Source organism: Molothrus aeneus, chromosome 18 (genome assembly GCF_037042795.1).
Source record: "Molothrus aeneus isolate 106 chromosome 18, BPBGC_Maene_1.0, whole genome shotgun sequence".
NCBI lineage: Eukaryota > Metazoa > Chordata > Aves > Passeriformes > Icteridae > Molothrus > Molothrus aeneus.
In genome coordinates, this window is record NC_089663.1 from 4,639,967 (window position 1) to 4,662,521 (window position 22,555).

The 22,555-nt window shown below is 49.9% G+C and overlaps 1 protein-coding gene across 1 annotated transcript in view; it reads right to left on the minus strand.

Annotated features, from left to right (window-relative positions):
* The window catches only part of TBX5 (T-box transcription factor 5), a 35,982-nt gene that overhangs the window by 12,293 nt on the left and 1,134 nt on the right, over nucleotides 1–22,555 (minus strand). The window contains exons 2-6 of the mRNA XM_066562326.1: nucleotides 21,372–21,466; nucleotides 18,707–18,826; nucleotides 17,436–17,583; nucleotides 15,209–15,361; nucleotides 6,783–6,874 (exon numbers count right to left, since the gene is read on the minus strand). Coding sequence (XP_066418423.1) covers nucleotides 6,783–6,874; nucleotides 15,209–15,361; nucleotides 17,436–17,583; nucleotides 18,707–18,826; nucleotides 21,372–21,466 — 608 coding nt within the window. The remainder of the gene's footprint in view (nucleotides 1–6,782; nucleotides 6,875–15,208; nucleotides 15,362–17,435; nucleotides 17,584–18,706; nucleotides 18,827–21,371; nucleotides 21,467–22,555) is intronic.

Here is a 22,555-nt window from a genome sequence, read left to right on the forward strand (position 1 = left end):
CATCCTGAGCTATAGTTTAATAGAATGAAAGGTTTCTGTCATATCCAGAAATTTCGCTGTCCAAAAAATAACCTGTAGTGAAGTAAGAAGGGGGAAGAAATGTATTAAAGCTTGACTTAAGCGATGTAGGAAATTGTCCACAGAGCAAGGATGAGGTTCTTGATGCTTCTGGGCCAAAATGTTAGTTTTACATGGGGTGTTAATGGGCTACTTTCATTTTTGCTTTAAAAATTGCAAAACTAAAAGAAATCTTTAAAAAGCTGATTGGGAAAAGAATTTACAAAGAAAAACCTATCCCTGGTCTATTTAAAGTCTGTTGGAGGCTAATAATGAGTATTTAGTTAGTATATTAAAATAGCAGAAGGGAACAGGGAGGAGCAGCACAAGGTGCTGTGTAATACTTTGATTTTTGTTAAAACTTGGGCAAAGAAATCATGGATGATGTCCAAGACTATTGATGCTGAAGTCTGGACTCTGTTCTTGCCTCCCACCTGGCCAGAGGTTTCCCAAATCCACAGGGTTGGACAGCAGCTCTGCAGAACTTCCCAGCAGCACCCACATTCCACTTCAAATTCCTCAGGGAACTCCCACCCTACAGATCAGGTCTGACAAGTGAATCCCTCCTGCAATCCCAAATCTCAAATCCCACCTCTGCCAGGTGGAATTAGAAACTCACTCTCATTTTCTCTCATGACAACTTTCCCTTTCCCTGGCCAAGTGATGCTCTCACCTCAACAGACTCAAGAGTTTTGTAAGATCACTTCTGCCACCAACTCACAGCCAGCAAAGAATTCAAAGGACCAAATTCAAGATGATTTTGCAATCTCAGAACCAGAAATCTTGTTGGCCACTGCAAATTACTAATAACTGGAAAAATGATAAATTCAGACCTGCACAGAGCAACATCCAGTTCACTTTCTTGCTCATTACTACACTCTAAGAGCATAAAAGTTTTCCATATATTTTCATGTACAGATGTGAAGTTTCCTGATGTACCAGCCAAGGCATAGTAAATGAAGCTGCCAGACAAAAACCTGGTTAAAAACCTCTTCAAAAATCCACAGTTTAGAATCAGGAAGCTCCTGCATTGAAGCTTCCAACCCCTACTGGCCCTAAACAAGTTATTTTAGAAGATATTTAGAAGAAGTCCTGATATTACTGCAACAAAACATTGGATACCTCAAGGCTTTCCAGAGCTGCTGTAGCTCATGGCAACAAGACTTCAAAAGACTTATTAAATATTAGATCCCAAGGATCTGTTGGAGGTCAGGGTGAAGCATGACATGGGAAAGGATTTCCTTTCCATGTTTTTACAGCAGCCTTGGAAATACCTAAACTGTCTGAATCTTGTTCACAATATGAAATCTTAGTGTAAAACCTGGCCCAAGGATGAACACAGGGATTCCTCCCCACTCTTTCCAAATTTCCAAGAGATTTTAACTCCTCCTTGGGCAGTCCCAACAAAAGGACAATTATTTGTCACCCCATCAGTGCTGTCCCCTCTACCCAGCACAGAATCAACCCCCAATTCCAGATGTGCAAACACAACTCAATGGCTTTGGGGTTTATAGTTCCCAAGCCACCAATTGTTGTCCTTCCTGCTGAGGCTCAAGAGGAGGGAAGGAGTGGAAGTCAGCCATAGCAGACACAGCAAAAGGAAGAAGTGGGGGGAAAAGTGCCTGGAATAAACAGATCATCTCCCAGGGAAAAAAAAAAAAATCAAACCAAACCCAGTTGTCAGTGTGCATTCATTTCAGCTGATTTCCAACATATTGAAATAAAATTGAACCACTCTCAAGAGTCTGTCTGGAAGGGGATAAACTAGAGCAGGAAAGGACGTGGTAGGAGAGGAATTACTGAAGACTTCCTGCAGTCTCAGCCCCTGATTAAACACGACCCCTCTCTGTGTGGGGACTGTGGAGCTGCCCCACAGAGAGTAACACCTGAGGCTGGGTGTGCAGCAGCACAAACCAAAGTATCCAATGAGGAATATGAGAGTCTGTTCAGTGCCCCATTCTCCTCCAACACAGCAAATGTCCTGGCCTTCCTGCCAGGACCTGAGGGGCTCCAAGATCCCTGGGCTGGGAATCTCAGGCAGCTGAACAAGGCCAAGTGCTGGTGCTGTGCTGGGACAATCCTGGGATCAGTCCAGGCTGGGGATGAAATGATGGAGCAACCCTGGGGAGAAGGGATTGGGGGTGCTGGTGGGGGAGAGCTGGACGAGCCCCAGCACCCAAAAACCTCCCATGTCCTGGGCTGCCTCCCCTGCATCATGGGCAGCAGGGCAAGGGAGGGCTCTGCCCCACTCAGGTGAGACCCCACCTGCAGAGCGGCCCCAGCCCTGGGCCCAGCACAGGGAGGACCTGGAGCTGCTGGAGCAAATCCAGGAGGCACCAGGATAGTCAGAGGGATGGAGCAGCTCTGCTGGGAGAGCTGAGATTGGAAATTTCTCTGGAAAAGAGAAAGTTCCAGGGTGACCTACAAGAGAGTTGGAGAGAGACTGTTTACAAGGGGCTGGAGTGACAGGAAAAGGGGAAATGGCTTCACATTGACAGAATAGGTTTAGATGGGATCTTTGAAAAAAATCCACCCCTGTGAGGGTGGAGAGGCCCTGGCACAGGGTGCCCAGAGAAGCTGTGGGTGCACCTGGGAGTGTCCAAGGCCAGGCTGGACAGGGCTTGGAGCCACCTGGGATGGTGAAGGTGTCCCTGCCCGTGGCAGGGGGTGGGATGAGATGGGCTTTAAGGTCCCTTCAACCCAAACTATTCCATGATGATCCTGTGGCCTGTTAGCAACTCCTCTGAGCAGTGCAGCCCAAAGCCATCTCTGGAACCGATCCAAGAACCAGCAATGGAAAGAACCATGTAGAGACCAAGAGCTCTCATTAGCAGAAATAAAAGATAAAAAGATAAAAAAGATAAATTTCTCCAGAAAAAGATGTTGGAGTAAGAGGAACACAAGAGGAGCTGGAGAATAGATGTGGGCCAGAGGCAGCACCTCATCCCTTCGTGCTGGGCTGAGCATCATCAAACCCTGCTGCTGAGATCCCAGAGAAAGGTCAGTGACAGAAACTGCAGCTACCCTGTGTTTCTTGAGTGGCTTTCTCACTTCAAAAAAGCTGTGAGTAAGTGAGGTCTGCCCAGCTTCCCTTTGGACTTCATCTGAATTCTGTCAAATTCTACACAATGCATTTCCACCAGGATCAGGAATATTTCCTGGGGGATGTGTGCTGGAGAAAAGCATCCCCTCCCCAGCAGATATTATAATGCCAAATCTCACACTGAAAACGTTTCAGACAGAGGGAGACCCCTGGGAGATTTCAGTGACAGAACCTGGGAAATGGAAGTGGATTAAAGATGCAGTGAGAGGACACAAGAAGAACGAGGTGGTTTGCAGCAGACCAAAACTGATATGTTTGAGTCAGCCTGGTGCCCACCAGTCCAACAGGATGCTGGAGTGCCAAGGAACACCAGAGCTCATCCATTTCTTCTGCTGGCACCCCAAAATGCACTGTCATCTCTGTCACACTGGCTCTGACTCACTGAGCTGATTTTGTGTCCTCGGTGCCTGGCCCTGTTTCTGCTCTCAATGACGCATGGGAATCTCTGGAATAATTCCTCTGGAGCCAAGAAGATTGCTGTGGATCAATGCCAAAGGCAGCAAACTGGCTCGTGATCCTTGACAGAGAAAGCACAGCCACAACATCAGACTGTGCTGTCACTCTTCCCTGTCATGTGCAGCATTCTGGATTTTTTTGTCACTTTTCAAGGGCTCAGAGTACCCATTGAGGGAGCCAAGAGCCACCATTTCATGGCATCATCATCACCCTTAAAACCTTCCCAACAGAAGCTTCAAGGGTTGAACTGCATTAATTTACAAAATGTATTAAATTACAAAATAACCAGGGCCTTCCAGAAGCTCCTCAGCCCCCATAAGAACCACCACAGACAATGGGAGCTGCAGATGAGCAGCAAGAAGTGGTTACTGAATTGACCAGAATTGCTCCCTCACAGTGCTCCAGACCCACACATGTAGTAAAACTCACATCCCTCTATGCATTTTCCTTTCTTTTAAATGTTCAATAAAATAAAAAACTCAACCTCATGCTCAGAAAATTGAAAGCTTTGAAAAACCTCCTCTTCCCAAAGGGTCCATCCTACCAAAGAAGGTGCTGAAGGCACCTCTTGTGCTTCAGGAAAGAAAGGCAGTGGGAAGAAAATTAACATTCACTGGAATTTGGATCTCTCTGGAGCTCGTGGCTTCTCTTTTTTAGTGAAATCCTCTCCTGAATGGATTTCACTAATTTGAAAGTCTTCACACCACTCCTGAATGAAGTCCTACCTGGACAGACTTATTACCATCTTTCTGGGAAATAAGAGGAAAAAACCAACATGGGAGGCTCTGGAAAAGAGAAAGCCATGGAGAGGGATGGACTCAAAGCCATGGCGAATGTCAGGTCAGAAGTTTCTGGTACAAAAGGCTCTGAACTGTTATAAAAATGTGGGGGTTTTCCAGATATTTTTCCTAATGAAGGAATAGCACTAAAAATGCATCCCACCATATTCTCCAAGGGGAGAATCCCCATCATTCCCATAAAACCAGGATAGACTGACTAGTCCATCACTGGGAAACGTCATAAACATACATTTATATATTAAAATATACAACATATAAATTTAATTACATTTTAATGTATATTTATATGTTAAATCTATATAAACCCACAAAAGGCAGGGCATAGTTCTGTAACATTCTCAATCCTGAATGGTTCTTTATCTCATAGACACAACCTATTTTTTATAGCTACAATTTATTTATATATATAACTGATTTTATATATGGTTTTATATATTTTCATATATAATTTTGAATATATTCATATATCTACATAAAAAACCCACAAAGGTGGGCACATATTTGCAACCTTGAATGGGTCTTTATTTTACTATAATCATCTTATCCTGCCCTCTCTTAAAAAAAATGCCACCTTTGTAAAGGCACACAGCCATTCCTCTGCTAAGTTATTAAAATGAACATCAGAAATTATCCAGTAAAGGCAAGGATTTTAACCCTTCCAGCCCTGAGTGGGTGTATTTATATATTCCAAGTGTTTCTGTTCCCTGCATCAGTGACCGCAGCCCCTGCATAAAAATGCCAATCAATTTTTAGCACGGGCTCAGCGTGGCTTGATGCCATGCTCTTCATATGGCACTGAGCCCTTCCTAAGAGTCCTCCCTGTTCCACCTTCTCCCTCCTGCTCCAGAAAAAAAAATCCCCTTGAATCCAAACCTTCAAATCTTTCCAGTGGCTGTAATGAAAGGGTGGTTTGGCAGCAAAAAAAAATATTGGCAGGGGGGAGAACACATCATCACTCAAGTTCCAGTAGAAGCTGGGAGACTGGCATGGGGTGGGGGGAGCTATTTCAAGGGGTAGTGCCACCATAAATAAATAAATATTGACAGATCCTGCCAGGATCTGCTGGAAAGGGCAGGCAGGGAACACAGAGCACATTCAGGAGCCCACAGAGATGATTTCGATGGAGCAGATTAAGTGCTGCCTATACCTTTTTTTTATACATCTATCTTGGCTTTTCTGGGGCTGAGTCTGAACATGTTTGTACACAGGAGGACATTTGCCCAGTTTGGGTGGGTTCCAGGCATATTTGCAGGAATTATTTGGTGCCTGACAGCACAATTTTCCTGGCTATGGAGAGCCACGCTCATATCATCAACTACAACAAGCAGAAGTGACCACCTACAGCTGGCTCCTGGGTGGGCAGTGGGAAAAACCCTCCCATCAGAAGGTCCCAAAGCAGGTCCCTCCAGCAGGAGCCAGAGGATAAAGGATCTGAGTGGCTCCTCCCCTCCTGGAAAATGCTCTTTTGAGAATCTCCATCTGTCTTAGCTAGGATCGTGGGTATGGCACCGTTCCTGCAAAACATTTGCACCAGGAAGCAGCTTGACACACGGAGAAAGTTCCAAGTGAAGGTAAAAGCACAAAGTTAATTACCAGCAGGGCCTGACATTTAGAAAAGGACATTAAACAGGATTTTCAAACAAGATTTAGGCTTGCTTTTCAGCTTAAGTACTTGCAGCCAAACCCGAGATTCTAAAAGGCCTCCTCAGCCACCTGGCCCTGGAGATCCCAACATTTTCTAACCTTTCCTTCTTCAATCTGAAACCACCACACCTCTGCTCCTGCTCTGCACATCCAGAACCCAGCAGGCAAACGCTCCCCTCCTGCCAAAGCCCCTCCAAAGCCAGTAACAACAGAGCACAGGACTCTCCACCACCACCACCTCCAGAGGCAGCTGGTGCAGGCTTAAAAGCCCTACTCCCAAAACAAGGCTGGGAGCTTTGTCTTTAAAGCGCTGTCACCTGGGAGAAAGGAACAGTCTGGAGGCCAGAGCTTCTTCCAGCTACTCCAAGTTTTTAAAGGGTCTAAGTCCATGTGCAGCCTCAGAGAGGAGAGTTTAGTACAAAGCTAAAGGCTACTCTGGATGGGGACATGTCTGAAGGAAATGCACAGTCCCTGTGGCCAAGACAGCATCCCACAAGTGAGCTCCTGCCTCTGCCACCCAGCAATTAAGGAACTCCCCAGGGAGCAGAAGGTCCAGGATTTTGGCTCCATGTCCTGGGAATATTTCAACAACCTGATGTAGAGCACCCATGCAGATGCCAAGGCAGGGAGTGGCACCATGTCCTGGCTCAGGGACGTGCCAAGCAAGGCCCAGGTGGCTCTGGTGACCCTGGGAGGGTCCCCATGAGGGTGGTACACATTACCTCTGCATCCTGGACATCCTGTGGAGCTCCATGTCATCACTGCCACGGAAGCCTTTGGCAAAGGGGTTGTTCTCAATCTTCAGCTGGGTGATCTGAAAGGGAGGAAACGCAGCAGGGTCACGGCCAGGGACAGAGGGGACAAAGGTTATTAAACCCAAGGCAGGTGGGATGGGAGGGAAAATACAGCTTGCAGGAACTCCAGGCATCCCTCAGCTCAGGCACTGACCATTCCAGATGGGCCTTTCCCTGGAATGCTCCACAGGAAAAATATCTCCTGTCAACAGCCTCTCGCTTCTCCCAGGCTTGTCCCATAACTAATATGTGGGACTGCTCACGCACATTTTTCTCTGGAGAAAATCTGCTTTCTGAGAGTTTCATTTTGCTGTTGGGACAGAAAGGGCTTCACTGCTCCAAGGACCGGGGATGGAAGTTGGGTCTGAACAAATCCCAACAAGTATTTTCTCATCAATGCACAGACAAGACCAAAAGCTCACCTCTCAGACCCTGCACCCTCTCTCCCAGGCCAGTGAATCTCACCCTTTGGGTGTTTCAGACCAGCTAAATGTGCTCCAGGTGCTCTGCATCTGCCATCCTGCCCCACAGCTGGCAGCACTGAATGGACTCATTACCTAAATTACTTTGAGGGCAACTTCACCTGTGACCATCAAACCCTTAAGGATTTTTTGTCTCCCCATCACTTCCAGTTTGCTCACTAAGTGAGAGTCTAAAGTTTAGCCAGATTAATCCCCTCAGTCTCAACTTTCGTCCTCTTAAAACATCTAAATTTAAGATTTAAAGCAGCTTCTAGACAGACCATGCCTTACCCAGGGACTATGCTGCTCCAAGAGGTTCCATCCCTCCTCCACTACTTCTCCTGAGGGTTTTGGTGAGCAGGGCTTGTCATTTAAGCCAATATTCATTGTGGACCAGCAATACCCTCAGCTGCCCTGTGGATTTTGTAAAAACTCCCTCTGCCTGCCAAATCTGATGGAAATACTTTGGTGCCTTGCCAGAAGAGGACTGAGCCCGGACCAGGTGTGATATTGTTGCAAAGACCCAAAGTTTGTGCAGAAGAGGGGAAATTTCCCTTTTTTTCCCTCTTTTCTCCATCCCTGCCTGGCAGTCTGAGCTCTCAGCAAGGAATCAGGAGATTCCTGATTTCCACTTGCCCAGGAGGAAAGAGAACCCCCTGTTTGCCACTGGAGGAGCTTCACGCTCTCACCACATTTTATGGAAATCCCGTCCTTCCTTCCCATTGAGAGCTGGCCAAGGGGAAGGAAAGAGCTCAGGATCAAGGCAGGGAGAACAGAGAGAGGTTCATGCTCACAGAGTCAAGCACAAACAACCAGGCCCACCTCCCTGCCAAAATCCAGAGAGGAAAATCTGGCTCGCCCAGTGTCAATAGCAAACCTCGCCAGGTGTATGCACAACCAGATTATTTTGCTCTTTTCTTGTCTTTTTGCATATTTTTTTCCAAGGGCCGTTTGTTTATTTGCCATTTTTGCCTTATTCAGCCCCAAACTTCTCCCAGAGCCCCCCACCACACTTACACTTATCTCCACAGGCATTCCCATTAAATCAGGACCATACTTCAGCACATAAACAAGCCCTTGGCACTTTTTTTTTTTGTCCCTCATTTCAGATTTCAAAGAGAAGGGTAAACAAACAATCTTTTGGGGTCAATTTGCCAGTTGAGCCATTCTCTAGCAATAAAACAGAGGTGCATTTTGTAATTAAAAGCCCTGAATTATTACACAACCAGCTGTGTATTTTGCAAAGCAACTGCCTATCGGTTTGAAGGTGGTGACTCTTCTAGAATGAATAATAGGCATTATTCAACATTTTGAATGTTCCTGAAGCCCTGTAAATGTAGGAGTTGTCCTCTCTTGCCGACCCCAATGGCAATATTTGCTCACATAAGTGAAGTCCTTCAGTGAGTGAGGATTTACAGGATTGGCACCAGCACACAAAGGCACAAAGGGCCAGATTCATCCCAACCTGACCAAAGGCATTTTAACCAAGGCGCCTGCACTGGGAGCCTCAGCTCCCTGCTGGAATCAAGGGAGGGACATGGGGACTGCCAGAGGGCTCTGGGGTGGGTGGCAGTGCCTTCACAGGTCCCCAGTGCACTCTGGTCACTGGAGGAGGAGCCAGCAGTGCTCCAGCCCCTCGTTTAAGCCCCTCAGTTGAATGCCCCGTTTGATTCTTCAAGGTTTTAATGACCCACAAAATAGCAGCCAAAATATCAAAATGGGACCTCAATATTGCAAATCTGGTGGTTTAGGAGAAGTGAAGTCCCCTAACCCACACCAGGAACACACTTACAAGTGAAGGTGTTGATGCTGATGGCCAAAAGCCCCAAGAGAATCACAGCCAACTTCAGCCTCCTTAAAATTAAGGATCTGCTGCATTGAAGGCATCTGAAAACCAGGGACTAAAGATTTAGAATTCATTCTCAGACCTTTGGTGTCCTTCAGATGGATTGGAGCTCCCAGAACAAAGTTTCCCCAGGTGACACCTCGTGGCATCAGCCACCACAAAGCCAGGAGAGCCCAAGCCAGATTTAACAAAACTGCACACAACAAACTAAAAAACAGAGAAAAAGTTGGTGAATCCCTGCTTTAGCAAACAACCTGTGGAAGATATTTCACTTAGCCACTTTTTTGCCTGACTTCCCAACTATTCCAGAGGTGGAAAAGCAAACTCAGGGGTGGAAATAACCTTCTTCTAGATCAGCTTTGCCACAGCAAAACTGAGTTTAATTGACTATAACTCACAGGGGGGCAGGGAGGGAGAAAAGCTGTCAGAAAGTCAAATGACAATTACCTCATGAAAAATAAAACAAAATACAACGTCCTGCGAGGTCATTAAGACAGAGTGCCCAGGGCTGAATTGTACAGCACAGGTTCAATAAAACTGAAGGGCTTTGTTTGTGTATTTGTTTCTGACAGCAAAGTTTCCCTGGTTCTGAAGCAGCCACAGACCCTTGGGGACCAGAGCTTTGCAGGGTGAAGCCTCCTAGATTTCCACTTTTCAGGGTTTGTCTGACCTATGGGTTCATCTTCACTTTAATGGGAAGTGACAGTTCCCAATGGAATTGGGAATCCCAAAGGAACCCCTGGGCTGCTCCCCTGCACTCCTTTCTCTGGACTAATTGGCCACAAAGCTCTTCTGCTGAGACCTTCCCAACAGCATCCTCAGCTCCAGCAGGACAAAATTGAGCTTTGCATGGAGTTAGGTCGAGGAAAGATGCTTTATTTCTTTTTCCTTTTCCACAGACATGCATTTATATGGAATTTGTGCCTAAGGGCTCACGAATATCATTATGGCCAAAATCAAAACTACAATTTTGTAGTATTTTTTATCAAAAACTTAATATTTTTCCTCAATTGTTTCTCACTTTAGAAGTTGTAACAAAGTTAAAACTTTGTTAGGGGTGATGTGCTCCACACCAGGTGTTCTGGACTCTATTTTATTTATGTATTTTGCTAGCAACTTCTTTTTTTAAGCACTTAAGCTAAGGGAAAATTCTTCACCCTGATCTTTTTGGGCTCTTCTGAAACTAAGAAAGGTTGGGCATTCTGGAAAAGGAATGTTCTTCAAGGAATGTGGATCCTGAATTTCTGGATTCTCACTCACATCTACTTAGAGAACTTAAAACTGATTGGAGGGGGAAAAAAATTCACCATTTAGTGATGAAGAGGTGCAGAGGATCACCCTTGAGAGGTGCAGAGCACTCATGGAGCTCCCCTCTCCGTGGGGATCCAGTTCTCCCTGGCCTGCAGGCGCCCGTGGTCCTGCTCAGGGTGGCACAGAGGGACCTGGAACAGCTGTGCCAGGGCTGGAGCTGGCAGTGCTGGGAGCCACAGGAGCTGGAAAACACAGAGACTTCTCTGCCAGGCTCTCAATAAGCCCAGCAAGGAGCCAAGGCAGGATGGAGGAAGCCAAACCAGAGGAGTGGGAAGGAGAGAAACAGATGCAGACAAGTTGGCTGCTGAGCCCAGGGACACCTGGGCCAGGCAGAGGAGCTGGATGGGGAGCTGGGACTCAGAGCCCCAGGAGAAGGGAGGGGGCAGTTGCTAGCAGAGGGGAGAAGATGCTGAGCCCAAAGCAGTGAAGGAAATGGGAGGGACTGGGAGGCTGCTTGGAGGTGCTGGGGTGAGACAGAGGGGCTCACTGAGGAGCCTGCTGGGACACAGGGACCAAGGATGGGAACAGAGACCTGGCACAGAGCTCTGGGGGAAGGAGGTGAGTCTGCAGGCAGGATGGATGCCAGATCCAGAGGGAGCCTTGGCCAAACTGGAGGAGAGGGGCTGCTTTGAGGACCAAAAGGGTCCAGGGGCTCAGGGTTGGCTGAGCACCCCATCCCAGGGCTGGCAGGGAGCAGGGACAGGACTGGGGACAGAAGGTGACAAGGCTGCTTCAGCCAGAGTTGTGAAGGGCACGAGATCCCTGGAAGGAAACACTGTCCCAGGAAGGCCTGGAGCAGCAGTAAGAATCATGAGGAGCAGCAGAGAGAATCAAAGAGAGAGCAGCAGCTCCCTGCCATCCTCAGTGCCCCAGAGCAGCAGCTCCCTGCCATCCCCATCCTCAGGGCTGCACAGAAGCCACCAGGTCTGGTGATGAAGAGGAGCTACTTGGTGTCACCTTGCTTAGCCCCAAGGAGCCCTCTTTGGAGAAGAGTCTGCCCTGGGTAAGGAGAGGGGCTGTCCCCTCTCTCCAGCCAGATGGAGAAACACAGGGACAATGAGCCCAGGCAGGGCAGGGAGAGCCTGGGGGCTGCACAGGAGAGTCCCATGAGATGCCAGCCAGGCCACCCCACTGGTGGCCTCTGCTGAAGGGGTGGAGGTGGCCACCTGCAACCTGAGACAGGGAAAATGGAGCTCTCAGGAGAAAAAACCCACACCCAAGGACCTGCCCACCTCCAGCCTTCAAGGACAGTGACAAGAAGCCACATGCTCAGAGGGGACACCAGCTCTCCAGAACTCCCAGAGTAGAGCACCACTGACTCACCAGCATGATTTTAGCACTGGGTCTTTTTCTTTCCTTCCTTCTCCTTTTTCTTCCCTTCCCCCTTTTTCCTCCCCTTTTCAGGGGAAGGATGAACCTCTCTATTCAGAAATCCCACCAGATACCTGGCAGTGAATCCAATCTTTGGCCATGCCCTGCCCTGCTCCTCCCTGGTGCACACAGCATTTCTGGGTGCCTGGAACATCCCACCCGGGGCAAACGTTTCCTTAAAAGAATTTTGGCTACCAAGAATGTTAAATAACTTAGGGTGGGGGAAAAAAAAAATCAGCATAAAACCGGATATCCTGAGGGGGGGGAACCAATATAAAGCCCAAGTCCAGCTAAGGGGGAAAGTAGGTTGTAAAAATTAATGAGAATAATTGTTGTGAATTCTTGCTTTTGAAAGAACCCTCGTGAGGGGAGAACCTTAATTATTTCTGTCTATTAGGTTCATTTCCTGGTCTTAAGCAGAGAGCTCATACCTAATAAATATGAGCCAGTAACACAATGATTTAAGCTACAGCAAAATGGTGCTTAACTGCAGGGAAAGTTAATATTTGGGAATCAACCTGATTGCAAGCACCCATTGTGTAAATGGCAAGGAAATGAAATGTGCATGTGACCTTTTTTAACACCTCAGTATTTCTGGGGTGTTTTTAAGGGTAGCAGAGAGGGGGGAGGTGACCAATGGAGCTGCTGACAACCGCCCTGAAAACTTCACCAAAACTCTCTTCATAGCTTAAGCCTCTTTTTGGGGAGTAGGGCTGAGGAGAGGGAGATCCTAGGGTGCTTAAATATCTTTTCAGGCTGTCTAAAATATCAGGGGAAATAAGCACAAGCCCTGCACTGGGATTGCAGCTGTGCTCTTGAAATAAATTGACCTATCTGGAAGCAGGCAGGTATTTCTATAAGCTGTGTAAGCATGGACTCAAATGCATTTTGGGGTGAGTTATACAGTTCATTCTGTAATAGAATTCAGCTCTAACAGAGCTCTTGAAACCTAAACCCCGTGCAGGGATGAATTTTTGTGTGTGTGTGTGTGTGTGTGTAAAATACATCGGTGTATAAAACTCTGTGTAAAATATGTCAGAGGCTGGGTGGGGTGGATGGGAAAGATTGCATGAGGGATGAGCTACAGGTGAGAGACAAAAATGGGAAAAAAGTCAGCAGTGCACTGACAGCAAGGGCTGGGGATGCCCCACATGTTGGGGGCTGCCATCCTTTATGGCAGGGGGGAATGCAGCCTGTGTTACAAAAGCAAAATCTGGTTTTCCAAGCAACCTCAGCTGTGAAAGCTGAGCTCAGGTTTCAGCTGGGGGAAAAGACCCCAACTCAGTTTCACCCACCTCAGCTGGGAGATGTTTCTCCTTGGCATCTGCATCAACCCCAATATCATTCCCCATCTGCACTGGGGTAAGCTCCAACTTTTATTCCCTTCCCTGCAGGGAGATGCCATTTAGGGAAGATCATCCCCTGGTTTATTTTTATGGCTCTATCTTTCCCAATTGGGATTTTATCTTGGGGCTCCAGCCACTCTTCCACTGTTCCCCCCCTGATTCCAAGCAGCACAGGGAGGAATGTGTGTGTCAGGGGGCAGAGGGATGTCAGAGCCTGTAAAACGTGTCAGGGGTGTGTAAAATGTGTCCTGGTGTGTCTGTGGGGATTCCTGCCTGTGTCAGATACACAGATGTCATTTCTTATCACACAGATGTTGCTGATTTACAATCAAATATTCCTGCTCCTCCTAGCATGGCAGTTTTCCCAAACTACTGTACTTACATGTTCCTGCTTTGCTTTAGTTTTATTTGCATGATCATTTCTTTTCCTATAAACCAGCCCCATTTTTCTTCAAAGGAGAGCAGCTCCATTCACGTCTGTTTTCTGCTCGGGAAATGCCTTTAAAGCAGGCAGTGTGTCCCGTTTTATTAACTCCCACTTCTATTAATATTATATTCTTTCTGCAAATCCATCAAGCAGAAGTTAAACTTGATTTTATAGCATCCACAGTGGAGTTATAATTTAAGGCATAATTTGGCAAGGACTCAATTTGGATTGGGTTTGCTTGTCCCAGCCGTGCCAGCAGCTCCTATTTTAAAGGGCAGGGAAGTATTTTCCTTTCTCCCTAGTTATGGTGGAACACTCTTTCTTCTCCAGCCCAGCTCTGCTCTCTGCAGCTTGCTGGTCAGCTGATGGATGGAGGAAATGCAATCATTTCACACAGCTTTAGGAACCTGCATTTCCAGGAAAGCATCCAGGATTTCTTTGGGGTGCTAAATGACTTTTCTCTGTTTGAAAAACAATTATTCTATGGGGTACAAAGGAGCCATCCTACCTGCCTGTAAGCACAAGTTTATAGTAAGTGCTTTTTATGTGATTAGGAGAGGCATTTGCTTTTTTGCTGAAAGAAAATGAGTTTTCATGGGGCTGTGGCAAACGACAGTTGGTGAAAGAATCATCTGTGGAGAACCACACTGCCTTCAACACTCAGCCTTCCTCCTCCTCCTCCTCCCGTGCTGGGCGGGGAAGCCCAAACCCAAGCAGGGAAGGAGCGGAGGGGCAACGACAGCACCAAGAAAACCCTTATTCCACCCAAGCCAGCAGAAGACAAACCCATCCCGTTATTCTCGTGCTTTGTTTGCTGATCGCGGGAGCTGAGCCTCCCTTTCCTGCCCGGGCCTCCCGGCTGCCGAGCCCGCAGCCCCCCGTGGGCAGCCGGGTTATCAGCGCCCGGCCGCGAGGGGAGCGCCCGGCTCCCTCCTCCAGATTAGGAGCCTTTGACCCACGGCGAGGGGGGGGAAGATAAAGCAAACTTCCTCGGTTGGTCGTCTCCATGTAGGCAAAGCATCCTGGTGAGCTCATTCCCCCCTCCCCGGCTCGCCCCGAGCCTGGCTTTGGATGCTTTGTGCGGCCAGGAATAACAGAGGGGATGGGATGGGAGAGGAGAAAGGCGAAGGGAGGAGGAAAATGGGAGAGGGAGAGGAAAGGACAAGAAGAAAAGACAAGGGGACAAGGAGAGGAAAGAAAGGGGAAGAGAAAGGAAAAGGAAGGAAGGAAAGAAAAAGGAGAAGAAAGGGACAAGGAGAGGAAAAAGAAGGGGGACAAGGAGAGGAAAAAGAAGGGGGTGAGAAAGGAGAAGGAAGGGAAGGAAAAGGACAGGGAGGGGAGAGTAGGAAAAGAAAGGACGAGGATAAGGAGAAGAAAAGGAAGGGGACAAGGAAGTGGAGAAGGGGAAAGGAGAGGAAAAAGGAAGGGGGAAGAAGAGGGAAGGGAAGAAAAAGGAGAAGGAAGGAAAGAAAAATGGAAAAGAAAAAGAAGGGGTGAAAGAAGCAGCAGGGAGGGAAGAGGGGCTGAGTGTCTCAGGAAGAGGGAAGGAGCAGGATGCGGTTTGCGGGGCGGGGGCCGGCCCAGCCCCTCACCTTGTGGTTTTGGTAGGAGGTGACGGCGATGAAGGCGGTCTCCGGGAAGACGTGGGTGCAGAAGGCGGTGTTCTTGGAGCCGAAGCCGTTGTTCTCGTCCGCTTTCACGATGTGAAGCCGGGGCTGGTATTTGTGCATGGAGTTCAGGATGATCTGGGCAGGGGGAGAAGGAGAGGACATCCCGTGGGAATGGAGGGGGCACAGCACGGCGCATCCCCCCCTTGCCAGGGCAGGAGAAGAACAACACACACCAGCAGGAACCTGCAGCCCCTTCCCTAAAATATTTGCCCTTTTCAGGAGCCCCTTCCCCAAAACGTTTGCCCTTTTCAGGAGCCCCTTCCCCAAAACGTTTGCCCTTTTCAGGAGCCCCTTCCCCAAAACGTTTGCCCTTTTCAGGAGCCCTTTCGAAGGGCAGATGGAGGTGCTGGGGTAGGGGCACGGATCTCTCCAGAAACTCACTCGGGGAGCCCAGCAGGGCCGGGAGGTGCTGTCAAAGGTGCTTCCTCACCTGCTCCCCCCACACAAACGCCTGAGGGGCCAAAGCTGCTCCCCCCCAACGCGTGATGGGGGCAAATGGGGGCATCTCAACACCCCCATCCCATGGCAGGGGGGTAAAGAGTGCAGAAAGGGCGAGGGAAGAGAGCTGGGGAGATTTGGGGGTTTAGGGACATCCCTCCCGTCAGCCACCCGCACAGGACAGTGGCGGAGCCGGGAGGGGCTGCGGGGGGTTCCAGATAAAAAGCGGGCCCTGCTCGGTACCGGGTTAATCCCGGGGGAGGATGGGGGACGGCGGGGGGCCGCTCGGGCCCGATAATGACTGCCGGACCCTGGCGACAGCGAGACGCAGCGCGTCCCGCCGCCGCCGCCTCCCCCGTCCCGGGGGTTTAAGCAAATTGCTTTGACATCCAGGAAAGTCGTAGACATCAACGGTGAACGATCTAATGGTTTTTAATTTCATTACAGCGACTCTAATTGAGAGGCTCCTGGCGCAGCTCCTCCTCTGAAGTCCCTTATTGTCCCCTCAGCGTCTTCGGTTTGTTTGGAGGGACTTTTTCCCCAGAGCCGCCTGTTCCCAGCGGGGATGCCTGGCCCCTTTCCCCCGGGCCGGATCCCCCCCCCCAGATCCCCAAAAGCACCCCCGGGGCTGGGATGGGTTCCCCCGGCTGCGCTGCTCCCCTCCCTCTTCCCGCAGGAAAGGTCCTGATCCCTGGGAAGCAGCCCCTGCAAACCCCTTCTGCAGCAGCTCCATTAGAATTAAAATAAAAATTCGAATTATAAAAAGAAAAAGGAAATCAACCCCTGCAAATGGAGGTGCAAAGGAGAGCTTGTGAATGATGCTCAGCATTGGGGTGGGCTCGGGACTCTGCTGGCTGCTCTCCCCCAAAGCCCTCTCAGTTCTTGGCTACTGCGTGGGCGAGGATTTAATAGCACAAAATTTATCATTAAAAAGCGAAGAAGAAAAAAAAAACAGCTTGGAAAAAATGAAACTGAAGTGTTGAAACGACACTGGAGAAAAAATCCACTCTTGGAAAGGGCTGGCAGGATCTGGAGTCACATATTCGTTCAATTATATATTATATATATATATGTACACACATATATATATATTTTATTCACACATGCACATATATATTTGCTCAGAGGAACTCGCATCTTTGGAGACCTTCGAAGGAGGGCTGTTCCTGGCTGCAGAATTCACACAAATTTTCACGGCCCCACGAGTCTCGCAAAGACTTTTTTAATGCCCAAGAAGTTCTAGCGGGATTTCAATTTCTCTAATTGTCTTTAATTATTGTTACTTTTCCTTTTTTCTTTTTTTTTGATCGAGGGATCCACATCGTTTTAGGTCCTATTTCCTCTGCTAATTATGCCTGATTGATTTTACCTGTTAGGCAAATTCCCGGTGGCAGCGGGCGGATTTTAACGATTGGGGACTCTCCATGCGATTAAAATCCGAGTGACCAAATACTCAGTGAAGCCAGGAGAGTTTCACCCACTCGCCAACTCCAGGCCCCGGGGGTCTGTCATCAATTCCCATCTATTGAAGGTTTATGCTTCTAATTTTTGGGGGGTCCTCAGTGAGGTTCATCTCGCTCTCTCCGGGGTGAAATAACGCCCCAGGTGCCCTGGGTTTGAGAATGGGTAACACTGGCAGGCCCTGGTGGCAGGGGACACCCGCCATGGGTGCTGCACAGCACGATGCCCTTGTCCCAGCCCCGGCACTTACATGTCCGAAGGGATCCAGGTGGTTGTTGGTGAGTTTGAGCTTCTGGAAGGAAACCAGCTGCCTCATCCAGTGCGCTCCGGTGGCGGGGGAGTCGGGGTGCACGTACAGCCTGCCGGGCATGGCCGGCTCTGCCTTGCCTGTCACCGACCTGCGGGGACACGGGGCTGAGCTGCGGCTGCCTGGGGACGGCCCGTGGGCTCCTGCCCCCTTCAGTCCCCTCCCGTGGGCTCCTGTTCCCGGCCATCCCCTCCTGGGGCTCCTGCTCCCCGGGTGTAGCCCCCCGTGGGCTCCTGCCCCCTTCAGTCCCCTCCCGTGGGCTCCTGCTCCCCGTGCATCCCCTCTTGAGGCTCCTGCTCCCTTCAGTCCCCTCCCGTGGGCTCCTGTTCCCGGCCATCCCCTCTCGGGGTTCCTGCTCCCCGTCCGTCCCCTCCCGTGGGTTCCGGCTCCCCGTCCGTCCCCTCCCGTGGGTTCCGGCTCCCCGTCCGTCCCCTCCCGTGGACTCCTGTTCTCTTCAGTCCCCTTTTGGGGCTCCTGTTCCCGGCCATGCCCTCCTGGGGCTCCTGCTCCCCGGGTGTAGCCCCCCGTGGGCTCCTGCTCCCCCTCTGTCCCTTCCTGGAGTTCCTGCTCCCCGTCCGTCCCTTCTTGGGGCTCCTGCTCCCGTCCATCCCCTCCCGTGGGCTCCTGCTCCCTGTCCATCCCTTCCTGGGGCTCCTACTCCCCATCCATCCCCTCCCGTGGGCTCCTGCTCCCCCGGCCATCCCTTCCCGTGGGCTCCTCCCGTGGGTTCCAGCTGCCCCTCCGTCCCCTCGCACCCAGGTACCCCGTGCAGGGCAGAAGAGGCATTTCCAGCACGGCTGGCTCGGGGAATTACTGAGCTCTTTGGCACCTTTCCCGTCGGAGATGGCTCTCGCCGCTCGCCCGTTTAACCCCATCCTTCCCCCAATTAACGGCCAGGAGCAAAAAAACCCCCAATCCTTAAAGATTTTCCTTCCCGGCGATATTCCCTTCCTTAATATAATTAAACCATCAGCTCCACAATAGCAAACAACCTCATCGTCAATCAGGATTCGTTAATTGCGACAGAATCCTGCAGTTTTTCTTCTTTTTTCGGATTTCTGTCCCATTTCTCCCAGGAACACCCCACTGCGCCCAGGTGAGGCTCCTGCAGCCCAACATTTTGCACGGAAAAAGAAGGACGAGCCGCTGATTGAAGGATTTCTCGCCCCCGGGCAGCCCCAGAGGTCTCGTCCCTGTCCCCCAGGCGTGCCTACCATTTATTATCCGCGAATTTGTATCTGTGGTCATCCGCCGGTACAATATCCATCAGCAGGATGTACTTCGTCTTTGGATTGAGTCCAGTGACCTTCACTTTGTAACTGGGGAACATCCGCCTGTTGAATAAATAAATAAATAAATAAATAGATAAAAGTATAAAAACAAAGTTTGCCAAAGTGATTTCGTGTGTGCGAGGAGGTGACATTGGGGGGAACATTTAACAAAAGGGCTAAACCCCGGTCCCAGGTGGATCTTCCCCACCGTCCCCTTGGCGTGTGGGACAGGTTTGGGTGGTGCTGGGTCCCATCCAGGCAAACCGGGTGATTTATCAAAGCAAAATCGGAATTTCGAGGCTGGCGGGTTTGTTTATTCACCTCCTTGTGTGTCTGCTCGTTTATTCGTATTTTTACTAATTATTTCTTTCACTAAAGTTTTGAATCTCCGTTTTTTTGAACAAATCTGAGCGTGAGAACTTTTGGAAGCAAGTTTCTTCCCTCCCTCCATAAACCGCGGGAACAGGAGAGGAAATTTGCCAAAAAAAAGTTTTAAAATAAAAGTTATAATATAGATACTCCTATAAAAATTATATTTATATATCTTTCTATAAATGTATATATTTATAGAAATATGTTCTCATATATTACATATATAGAAATATAAACATTTTAAAATACATTTATATGAACACCTCGAGGTTCTAGGGACAGATATAGAGCAAAAAACCTGCACGCACTCAGGTGGAAGAGAAAATCCGTGAACAGCCGTGCGATCACCCCGAGATAGCAGCAAACACACCTGACAAATCCTTGGAAACCCTCGGATACACACAAGGCAGGGGCTTTTCGAAATATTTTCCATTACTGCAAGGCAGGCACTTAAACCACTGCTGTTATTTTAGTTCGAGCTTTCCAAATATTTAAAAATAAAGCAGATGAAAATGGAGCCCTGGACTTAAAACACGCATAAACAACAAAAAAAAAAATCCACAAAAAAAAAAAGTCCCACACCTCTAAAAATACCGCGCTCTTCTCCGAGGCTCGGGATCTTATCGCTGCCGTGGGGCACCTGGGCTGGGCTTTAATTCGGGTCTAAAAAGTTGTAGGGGGGGTAACCAGCGCCCAAGGAGGGAAGCGAGTGTTGAACTTAAACTTTTTAAGGGAGAAGAAACCAAATTCCACCTGGAGATTAATCTGTAACTCCATGGAAAGCACCTGAGCAGCGCGACCAGGGACTTCAACGAGAACCACGGGCAATGATGTAAATAAGGAAACCGAGCCCGCATCTCCCCTCGAGCCCTGCCTGTAAATGTCTCTTTTATTGCTCTCCAGATGAGATCTCTGTCCACAGAGATTTTTGTTTGAAATTTCTGCAAGGTGGTTTCTGTCTCCCTTCGAGAGTTGGTTTTTTTTTGTTTTTTTTTTTTGTCCCCGTGAACCGGGGTTTTTATCGGGAGATCCCAACACCGACTTCATCCCATGTCCCCTTGGCCACAAACCGCTCTCAAATCCATTTTTGCAGCAGCGAGGTTCAAGGGGAAGGCGAGATCTATTCGCTAAAACTTTACCCAACCAGGTCGATATTTATTTTCCCCCTCCCTCTTCAGGCAAATTTTGGAAGCCCACAGCAAATGCCAGCTGACAGAGCAAAATGAAAGTTTGATTCTGCCCTGTTGATTGCGTCCCTACAACCTGAAACAATTCCTACACGTGGAGGCTTTTTCCCTTTTTCTCCAAGAATTCTAATTGAAAATCACAACGAAAAATCCTCCCTCGGGCTGCTCCCAATTTGTTGATAGGACTGGAGAGACTTTTTTACTGCGTCTCGCTGGCCGCTCTTCAATTTAACAACCCTCCACCACGTTAATATCCAGGATAATGTTAAATCCCCTCAAAAATACCCTCGTCCACATATAATATCTGCGGATCAGGTTTACACAGCCGGTCATGGAATCGATTAAACCCCAATAAAGTTGGATTTGCAAGGCTGCATATTTTGCCGCACACCCACGCAGATAAACACCCGCATAGAAACACACCCACATGATACTTATTTGCCGACGCATCTATCTCTGCATCTAAACAGCTTTATTATCGCTCTATAAACAGTAGCTTGAGACCGCCTAGACTTTTAAAAGGGGTGAAGTGGCTGAGATGGGAATATTCGCTCCATAGTGAGCAGAAATAAATAAAAAACTCTGTAAAACGCAGAAAACTTTGGGGGAAAGCAGAAGAGCCAAATTGGATTAATAATAATAATAATAATAATAATAATAATAATAATAATAATAATAATAATAATAATAATAATAATGGCCCAGCGAGCTGCTCTAAACAAAGTTTGCTTTTTGGCCAAGTGGTTGCAACTCGCGTTCGCCTGGAAAGTTTCCAAAGGCCTGAAGTCGGAATTAATGACCCAACTGTTCTGGTTAAGAAAGAAGCCAGAAGAAACAATTTCTGCCGCCTCTCTGCAGGCAGGGAGGGCTCTGCACGGCCGGGCAGTGGCACCCACACACACACACACACACACACACACACACGGGCTCGGACACGAGAGGTGGGACCGTCCCCGTGCCAGGGAGGTGCCCGGTGCCCCCCAGCCAGGCGGGGGTGTCCCCCCGTCCCCGCAAACACCGAGGGGACCGCGGAGCCCCCCTGCTCTTACCTCCCGGCCTTTGTTATGATCATCTCCGTGCCCACTTCGTGGAATTTCAGCCACAGCTCGCGTTCGTGCAAAAACACCTTGATGCCCTCCATGCCCTGCGGAGCGGGGAGGCACAGAGCGTCACCCCGAGGGGAGCAGGGACAGCCCCGAGAGCCGCGGGGAGAGCCCCGAGGGCAGCGGGGACAGCCCCGAGGGAAGCAGGGACAGCCTGAGAGCAGCAGGGACAACCCCAAGAACCATGGGGACAGCCCCGATGGGAGCGGGGACAACCCCGAGGGCAGCGGGGACAGCCCGAGGACAGCGGGGACAGCCCTGAGAGCAGCGGGGACAGCCCCGAGAGAAGCGGGGAGAGCCCTGAGGGGAGCGGGGACAGCCCCGAGGAGCGGGGACAGCACCGATGGGAACGGGGACAGCTCCGAGGGGTACAGGGACAACCCCGAGGGGAGCCGGGACAGCCCTAAGGGGAGCCGGGACAGCCCTGAGGGGAGCCGGGACAGCCCTGAGAGGAGCAGGGACAAACTCGCCAGGGCAGCCGGGCCCCGCACGGACCCGCACGGCCCCGCCGGGAGCTGGCAGGGAAGGGCCGGGCTCTGCGGGCCGAGCCCGGGCCACTCCCGGGATAGCCCTGCCCAGAGCAGGCCGGAGGGTTTGCAGGCCGGAGGGGTTTGAAGGCCGGAGGGTTTGCAGATCGGAGGGGTTTGCAGGTCGCAGGGTTTGAAGGCCGGAGGGGTTTGCAGGTCGGAGGGTTTGCAGGTCGGAGGGGTTTGCAGGTCGGAGGGGTTTGCAGGCCGGAGGGTTTGCAGGTCGGAGGGGTTTGCAGGCCGGATGCCCGGGATGCCGCTCAGGGCAGGCCTGGAGCGGGGTCCTGCGGGGCTCTGGGGCAGGGGGCGATGGCAGAGAGCCCCCGGGCCGGCTCCCACCGCATCCTCCCGGAGAAATCCCCCGGCGCCCCGGCCCCGCTGCTCCCAGAGCCAAGCGGAGGAGATTGACACCGTCCCACGAGCGATTTACAGGCCAGAGCGGCGTGGGGTGTCACCCTGCTCCCCTCGCCCCCTGATTTTCTCTTTCCCACCCTGCGCTTGGGGCAGATGCCACCGTGGGGACAACACATCCCTGCAGCCGGGCTGGGAGGCACAGGGGACACCCCCGGCCAAACCAAGCCCTTCTCCCCGTCACTAAAAATG